This window comes from Ursus arctos, unplaced genomic scaffold, assembly GCF_023065955.2.
Source record: "Ursus arctos isolate Adak ecotype North America unplaced genomic scaffold, UrsArc2.0 scaffold_23, whole genome shotgun sequence".
Classification (NCBI taxonomy): domain Eukaryota; kingdom Metazoa; phylum Chordata; class Mammalia; order Carnivora; family Ursidae; genus Ursus; species Ursus arctos.
The window spans coordinates 33,244,361-33,253,464 of NW_026622908.1; the positions used below are offsets into that span (position 1 = coordinate 33,244,361).

The 9,104-nt window shown below is 35.3% G+C and overlaps 1 protein-coding gene across 1 annotated transcript; it reads left to right on the forward strand.

Annotated features, from left to right (window-relative positions):
- Window positions 1-4,795: 4,795 nt before the first annotated feature.
- Window positions 4,796-5,725, forward strand: LOC125282446 (olfactory receptor 4A47-like). Its single transcript, XM_048217199.1, has one exon. It carries the CDS (start codon window positions 4,799-4,801, stop codon window positions 5,723-5,725), a length of 927 nt encoding a protein of 308 aa, XP_048073156.1. The 5' UTR covers window positions 4,796-4,798.
- The last annotated feature ends 3,379 nt before the right edge of the window (window positions 5,726-9,104 follow it).

Here is a 9,104-nt window from a genome sequence, read left to right on the forward strand (position 1 = left end):
CTTATGGTTTGCCTCCTTCAATTTTTCCCCCTTCCCCTATGTTAATCTCTTTTGTTTCTTAAAATCCAAATATAAGTGAAAATATTTGTCTTTCTGTCTGACTTGTTTCACTTAGCATAATACACTCTAGCATTTTCCACATCATTGCAAATAGCAAGATTTCACTCTTTTGATGACTGAGTAATATTCCTGTGGGGTGTGTGTGTGTGTGTGTGTGTGTGTGTGTGTGTATGTGTGTGTGTAAACAATTCTTTATCCATTCATCAGTCAATGAACAATTGGGCTCTTTCCACAATCTGGCCATTATTGATAGTGCTGCTATAAACATTGTGGTGTGTGTGTGTCCCTTCAAGTCAGTATTTTTGTAACCTTTGGGTAAATATCTAGTAGTGTAATTGCTGGGTCATAAGAGACTTCTATTTTTACCTTTTTGAGGAACCTCCACACTATGCTATATGCCTCCAAACATACTGGAAGTTTTCCAGAGTGGCTGCACCAGTTTGGATTCCCACCAACAGTGTAAGGGGGCTCCGCCTTTCTCCCAATCCTTGCCAGTATTTGTTGTTTCTTGTGTTGTTAATTTTAGCTATTCTACGGTGTGAGGTGATCTCTCACTGTAGTTTTGATTTGTATTTCCCTGATGATGAGCAATGGTGAGCATCCTTTCCTGTGTCTGTTAGCCATCTGGATATCTCTCTCTCTCTCTCTCTCTTTTTTTTTTTTTTTTTACTTTGGCTTTAATTTAGTTCTCTTTGTCTAATTTAAGATAAAAGGTTTGCTGTTTTAGAGCTTTATTTTCAACACAAGCATAAAGCTATGCATACATTTATGTAAGTTGAAAAGTTTTGTGTGGCTTAGCACATAAGAAAGATCTTCAGCTGGTTCATACAGGTATTTAATGACTCTTTATCTATGATCCTTATGACTTAGAAAATACAATATACAACCAAATATGTGGAGATGAAGATCCTCAATGGAATCCATCATAAGCCATGGGAAAATGAATAAGAAGGGAAGCCTTCAGAGACTTGATGTAGAAACAGGTTCTTGGTGGAAAATAATTTGTTTCTTGCAGAAACAGTTACTCAATTGATAATGGCCTGAAATTAAGGAATTGAATTAATGAACTGAAAATCATTATGGTGTTAGTTGACATAGATTCAGGCCTCAGTCAACTGCATCCACTCCCACACAGAACTACAGAACTGTGACTACCTATCTTTTTATGAATTGCAACTTCAACCTCAGTAACGTCTCTCATCCTAAGGCCTTCTGCCTGTGAACCTCAGGGCCTCTTGAGTAGAGATGCTAACAGCTAGAGATAGGACCTCCTTTGCTGAGGACCTGACTGATAAGTGAACCTGAGACTGGTTCTCCTTTCACTTTGGTTTAAATATGACTTGCCTTGGGGTGCCTGGGTGGCTCAGTCATTAAGCATCTGCCTTCAGCTCAGGGCGTGATCCCCGTGATCCCCGAGTCCTGGGATTGAGCCCCATATCGGCTCCTCCACAGGGAGCCTGCTTCTTCCTCTCCCACTCCCCCTGCTTGTGTTCCGTCTCTCACTGGCTCTCTCTCTCTCTGTCAAATAAATAAATAAATAAAATCTTAAAAAAAAAAAAAGAATATGACTTGCCTTACTCAAATGTTTTCTTAAATGAAATTCACAATTTATTATTTAACATTTTTTTCTGTTCAAATTAGAGGCTTTCACATATTTGGCTGTCTGCCACTCTTTCTTGGCAAGAACTAAGTCTTCTTTTCTCTAGTCATTGTTCTAGGGGAGAACACTGTCCAGAGAGGTTACTTCACTTGAATTTGTTCAAAATATTCTAATAAACTAATCTGCAATGGCCTTACATTCTCTTTCATTGAAAAGAGTAAGGATGTGAAAAGCCATAGGCTGTGTCTGCACATATAAATGGAAGGATTATTTTCCTGATACAATGGCCCAAGAGATTTCTGAGAATTCAAATATCTGCCCAGGTAGGAGAATTTCTTCATCCCCTGGTTGTTTCCTTGGTATATTTTTCTGTGTATAGACATCCCTCATTGCTTGTACAAACGTGTGAAGGGTCCCATTCTCTGGGACAAAGCTGGGAAAGGTAGAAACATGCTTTCTATTAGAGAAGAAGTGGCCTTAGGGATACATTTTGAATGAGCAGGTAAAGAGTTCTCCTACTACCTGAGAGATTGCTCAGTCATTGGTTTTCCTGGAAGTTAAAATCCAGCATTTCACTTATTAGACATGAATGCTATCCTAATGATTTAAGTAAAGGACTTTTTAGTTGCCTGGTTGTACTGACCAAGAAGAGACACATTCAAATAACTACTTTGAGATTTTAAAAAAAGTTAGGACAAATAACAGGCTTGGCCAAGTTAATTTCTATTAATTGAGCTAGTTTTTATATAGTCATCTGAAGAAACTATCCTTACTTTATACAGTTGTCCTCATATTTACTGTTTGACTCTATGAGAAATAAGGTCCATACTGGAAGGACCTTTCATGTGATTTTTTCCCCTGCTTTCTTAATTGTGTCCTCACTCATAGCATGGTTCCTGGAATTAAATAGGTGTTCTAATATAAAACAATAATTAATAATTGAATAGTTATCACATCTATATTGTTAAATAAATGTTTAATATATTTATTTACGGTTCAAGGCTGATAATAAAATGGATGTTAAATGAAACAAAAGGAAAACCTGCTATGGCAAGTGGGGAAATACATGATAAATTAATCTTCACTGGAATAAAATGCTTTGGCTGGTATTTTATTCTTGACTGCCAATAGTCTCATAATTGTTCCAAACCCACTTTTTCCCTTCATGTTACATCTTTTAGACTCTAATAATGTAATTTGGTCTAGCAGTAATAGTACCTATAGATATTTAAAAAATTTTTTTGGACAACCCCAGTGAATTTAATTAAGCAAGAATCAGTCTTGGACACTTTCCAATTCTGACTTAATGACATATGGTGGTCAGAAGGGATGAAATGTCTTGTGATCTCTGCCCTATTGGGAAGAAGCTATCCTCTTAAGAACTGATAAATTTTTAGGAGATCTTTGCTAGGCTGAAAGTATACCCCTCCAAAAAGCACAAGAATGTCTCTCCTCAAAATTTGAACTCAACCGGTGTGGTCATACCAACAGGATGGAATGAGAGGACTAAGCAAGTGAATGTTATTTTTCTGTTTGAAGTTACCCGAGTTACTCCTTGGAAATGGCTGGTTGCTATCTTCTTATGTAAAATGAGGTTGCTTGTCTTTTAGATAAATTATCCTAAGATAGTAAAGTTTTATTTTTTGTGTGGACCATGGAATTCCATTTACATAATCTACAGTGCAAAAAAAAGCAATCTCCTGAATAATCAGGGAACGCCATGAGAAAAATGGACTGATAGCCCAATGAAATAAAATATACCATCAGGTAATAATGCAGCCTTTTGCTTTCTCTTGTCATACCGGATGGAAGAAAAATTTCAGTCGCAGGAATGAGTAAAAAGTCTTCCGTCAGCTCGTGGACATACCATCACAAGGTAAGAGGAACAGTAAATATTGGGTACCAGGCTTCTAAAGTGTGTGAATCTTTTTATCATGTAAAAGTTACATTACTTTGAAATAAAGCAAACTTAGATTCCCATTCCAGTTTAATCACTTAAAAATAGGGGACGTGGGAAAAAGAATTCGATAGTCTGAGTCTCAGTTTGTTCAACTATGAATGGGTATTACAGTTCTTCTTACTGCAAATATGAAATGTGATTCATTGAGTTGTGAGTGTGTGATTGGAATCCACCATAGGCATTGTGAGCAGTGAACCATATTTATGAACAGATCACTTGAGCTGCCTCGTGAGAACAAATTGATGGAGGCCAGAATGAAAGGGGAGAGATGTGGTAGGAAGCTAGTGTAGTGGGCTGGAAGAGTGGTGGAGGGAGGAAAATGATCAAGTTTGTGCTCTATTTTAAAAGAGGGTTTGTAGGATTTGTTAAAGGTATCAATAGTGATATGAGAGCAAGAAAGGCAGGGTGGTATTTCTTGTCTGAGTAATGACTTAGAAGGTAGCACCGTTTAGTGAGATGGGAAACACTTGCATTTGTTGCTGAAAATTAAAAAATGTAGTCTTATAAGTTCTGAATTAATATCCAATTGGAGAACAGCGGAGTTGGAGATGTTGCATATATGACGTTTAAAAATTAAGGGAGAGACCCAACATTGGAATGGTTCCACATTTATTGGTCAGGAAAAGGGGGCGTATCCAGCCAGAGATCCTAAGAAAGAGGTCTTGGTGAGGGAAGAGACTATCCAGGGCAGGGACCTTCCATTCCTAACTTCATCCACTCATTTGGAAATGTCAATTACCTTGAATCAGTCTTAAGTATTTCGCTTTTGTGACTTTATAAACTGTACTTTTTCATGGAATTCCCTTGCCCTCTTTTCTTGTCTTTCCATTTTTTCTTTAAAGCTCAGTGAAAGCATTGCTTCCTCTGGCGAGCCTTCTCTGATTGCTATTTGTTTGACATATTCCTACCCCTGAACTTTACATTGTCTAACTGTTTTTATAATGACACTTAATACATTGGTGATTATTATGCATGCTACCACTGAGTGTAGGAAACCATGGCTTATTCAACTTGGGAATCACATCTGTGAAATACTGGACACAAATAGGTACTCTTGCCACATTCTTTAGTTGAATGTATCAATAAAAGATTAATCATATAGTGCATTTAAAAGTTTTCCCCCTTGTTTTGTAGATCACCAGCTTCTAATACGAGAAGTCAGCTCCTATGTAGACTAGATGGAAGCACGAAACAACGTAACTTACTTTGTCCTGTTGGGCCTCACCCAGGATCCAATGGAACAGAAGGTCCTTTTTGTTATGTTCTTACTCTTTTATATTTTCACCGTGGTGGGCAATTTGCTCATAGTGGTGACAGTAACTGTCAGTAAGACCCTGGGCTCACCTATGTACTTTTTTCTTGCTAACTTATCATGTATGGATGTCATTTATTCCTCTTCTATTTCCCCCACATTGATTTCAGAGGTTTTCTTTGGGAAAAGTACCATATCCTTTCAATCGTGTATGACCCAGCTCTTTATAGACCACCTTTTTGGTGGATCAGAGGTCTTTCTTCTGCTGGTGATGGCCTTTGATCGCTATGTGGCCATCTGCAAGCCCTTGCATTATCTGGTTATCATGAGGCAGTGGGTGTGTGTTGTGCTGCTGGTAGTGTCCTGGGTCGGAGGTTTTCTGCATTCAGTAATTCAAGTTAGCACTATTTATGGGCTCCCATTCTGTGGTCCCAATGTCATTGATCATTTTTTCTGTGACATGTACCCTTTACTGAAACTGGTCTGTACTGATACGTATGTTGCTGGCCTGTTCGTGGTAGCCAATGGAGGAGTGATCTGTAGTATTGTGTTTGTGCTCTTGCTCACCTCTTATGGTGTCATCTTGCACTCTCTAAAGAACCTTAGTCCAGAAGGGAGGCGGAAAGCCCTGCAGACCTGTGGTTCGCACATCACTGTGGTGGTCTTCTTCTTTGTTCCATGCATTTTCATGTATGCAAGACCTGCTAAGACCTTCCCCATTGACAAATCATTGACTGTGTTTTATACAGTCATAACCCCAATGCTGAACCCACTGATCTACACTCTGAGAAATTCTGAGATGATAAATGCCATGAAGAAGGTCTGGAAGAGAAATGTCATATCAAGTAGCTAATAAATGCATCATCAGGATTGTAATTTATCATTAGAGCCAATCTTCTCAAATGTTAAAGTCCATTTTAGTGTAAATGCATTTACAGTCTGAGTCAATAATTTGTAAAGAGGTAGTCAATGAAAGTTTTATAGTTATATGAACTTTCATTAATTTTTAATTTTTTCTTTCAGGTAATATAATATACAGATTTATGTTAGTGTAATATGCAGAATAGCACGGTTTAACAGTTCTATGCATAGTGGTCCTTATAAGTATACTCTTAATCTCCATATGTACTGGTTATTGATGAATTTTTATAGTTACCCTAATTTTAATTAATTGTTATATTTACTTTTATAACTTACATTCTCATTCTTATTTTTATATTTAGTTGGATTCCTGTGTTTTTTTTTTAACACAGTGTTTTATTAGCTTCATGTGTGCAATATTGTGATTCAACAGTTCCATTCATCACCCAGTGCTCATGACAACAAGTGCATTCCTTAATCTCCATCACCTATTTAACCCTTATTTCTCTGGTAACCAACAGTTTGTTCTCTATGATTAAGAATCAGTTTCTTGATGTGTCTCTCTCTTTTTTCCCTTTGCTCATTTATTTTGTTTTCTTAAATTCCACATGAGTGAAATCATTTGGTATTTGTTTTTCTCTGACTGACTTACTTTCCTTGGCACTATACCCACTAGCTCCATCCATGTTATTGCAGATGGCAATATTTCCCTATTTTTTATGTTGGAGTAATATTCCATTATATACATACATGTATAGATATATACCACTTCTTTATCTGTTCATTAACTGAGGTACATTTGGGAGCTTCCATAATATGGCTATTGTAAAGAAAGCTGCTATAAGTGTAGGTATGCATGTATCCTTTTAAATTAGTGTTTTTATATTCTTTGGGTAAATACCTAGTAGTGCTACTGTTATATTGTTGGCTAGCTCTATTTTTAAGTTTTTGAGGGACCTCCATACTCTTTCCCAGATGGCTGCAGCAGTTTGCATTCCCAGCAACAGTACATGAGTGTTCCTATTTCTCTATATCCTCACCATCATCTGTTTCTTGTGTTGTTGATTTTAGGCATTCTGACAGGTGTGATATCTCATTGTAGTTTTGACTTGCATTTCTGAACAACTTTTCATGTTGGCCATCTGTATATCTTTTTGGAGGAATGTTCACTCGTGTAGACCGCCCATTTGAAAACTTGATTATTTGTTTTTGGGGTGTTGAGGTTTATAAGTTCTTTATATATTTTGGATACTAGCCCTTTAGATTCCTGTGTTTCATCTTTGTTCTTTTTATTGCACTAGTTAATATAGTGAATGTTATGTAGATTATCATCTTTATTCTATTTTGTTTGCATTACATATGAAATTCTTAGTGTATTTTACTTTTTAAATTAAAAAATGAAAGTATACCAGGTTGTAATAAATATTAAAAATGGAATCCGTACAAAGTTAGAAATATTGTAGAATAAACCATTACCCATCCCTCACCATCATCCCTATCCTTCCATATGTAGTTATTGTACTAGATTGTTATTGTTTCTTCCAAAAAAAGACTGTTATTGTTTCTAAGATTGTTCAAGTTAATAAAATATATGTATATTTTTGTCTCCGTGTATAACTTTTGCATTTACTACTCAGGCTTCTGAAGATCTTTCCATATGTTCTATACAGATGTAACTCATTCTCAGCTTCCTCAAAGTGCTTAAATCTTTATGAAGATACAGCAAAATTCATGTTTCCAGTCCTTGTCATGTTTCCCCCAGTTTTATTTTTTTGTAACCAATAACTACAATTAAGTCCTTTTGAAATTTTGTAAGTATGAGTGTTTAGAAGTAGAATTGTTGGATCAAATTGTACAGGTATTTAAATGTTGATGTTCGTAGTTATTGCCCACATACCATCCATGAGCTTGTACTAAACTACACTGCTTCTCTCAGTCTAGAAAATACCTGTTTGTGCACCTTCTCAACACTCAGTGCTTGACAAACATTTATGGGTTTGAGAACAAATAGTTAAAGGAAATCGTGTTTCATTTGTTTAATTGAAATTCAATAAGTATTGTTGAATATGAGCATCTATTCACACTTAAAATGATTTCTTTTTTTAAAATGATTTCTATCCTTTTTTTGTGTGTGAACATCCTATTAATGACTTTTACCTGTTTTAGCGGATGACTGTTCTTTTCCATAGTGATTATTATGATTTAATAATACTCTGAAGAAATGATCCCTTTTACCATTTATGTGTAATTACTATTTTTCCAGCTTGTGATTTGTTTTTGATGTTTTATAGTATGCAAAATATTTTCAAGTCTTTAAATTGTCACGTTTATAAACATCTCTATTTTTTTATTATTCTTTTAAAGTCCGTAGACTATATTATGTCCCTTTTTTATTTCTGATATTTGTAATTTTGTGCTTTACTTTCATGTTTTAGTTAATTTAAAATATGTTTTGAATTTTACCAGTGACTTCTTTTTTGGCCCTTGAGTTATTTATCTGCTCAATTTCTAAATATTTGATATTTTTCCTGATAGTTTTCTGTTTTTGCTTTTAGTTCAATTCTATTAATATCTAAACATATCCTCTGTAAGACTTGAATACTTTTGTTTTATTTAAGTTTTATTTTTTATTATTTATTTATTTATTTTAAAGTATTTTTAATGGTCCAGAACGTAGTTTATCTTAGGGAAGGTTCTGTGTTCACCTGATAATAGCTATGTATTTTTTTGGTCATTTAATTTCCAAATATTCAGGAGATATTATAGAATTTTTTGGTACTGATTTGAGTTTAATTTCTTTTTTGCTAAGGAATATGGGATGCATGATGAAAATTCTTTTTTTTAATTTATTTTTTATTTATTTAATTTTTTAAAGATTTTCATTTTCTTTTTAATTTTTAAATTTTATTTTATTATGTTATGTCAGTCACCATACAGTATATCATTAGTTTTTGATGTAGCGTTCCATGATTCATTGTTTGCATATGACACCCAGTGCTACATGCAATACATACCCTCCTTAATACCCATCACTGGGCTAACCCAACTCCCACGCCCCTCCCAAAATGACACTACAGATGAAGGGCTGGTATCCAAGATCTATAAAGAACTTCTCAAACTCAACAACCAAAAAACAATCAAGTTAAAAAATGGGCAGAAGACATGAACAGACACTTCTCCAAAGAAGACATATGAATGGCTAGCAGACACATGAAAAAATGTTCAACATCATTAGCCATCAGGGAAATTCAAATCAAAACCACATTAAGATATCACCTTACACCAGTTAGAATGGCAAAACTCGAGAGGACAAGAAACAACAAATATTGGAGAGGATGTGGAGAAAGGGGATCCCTCTTACACTGTTGGTG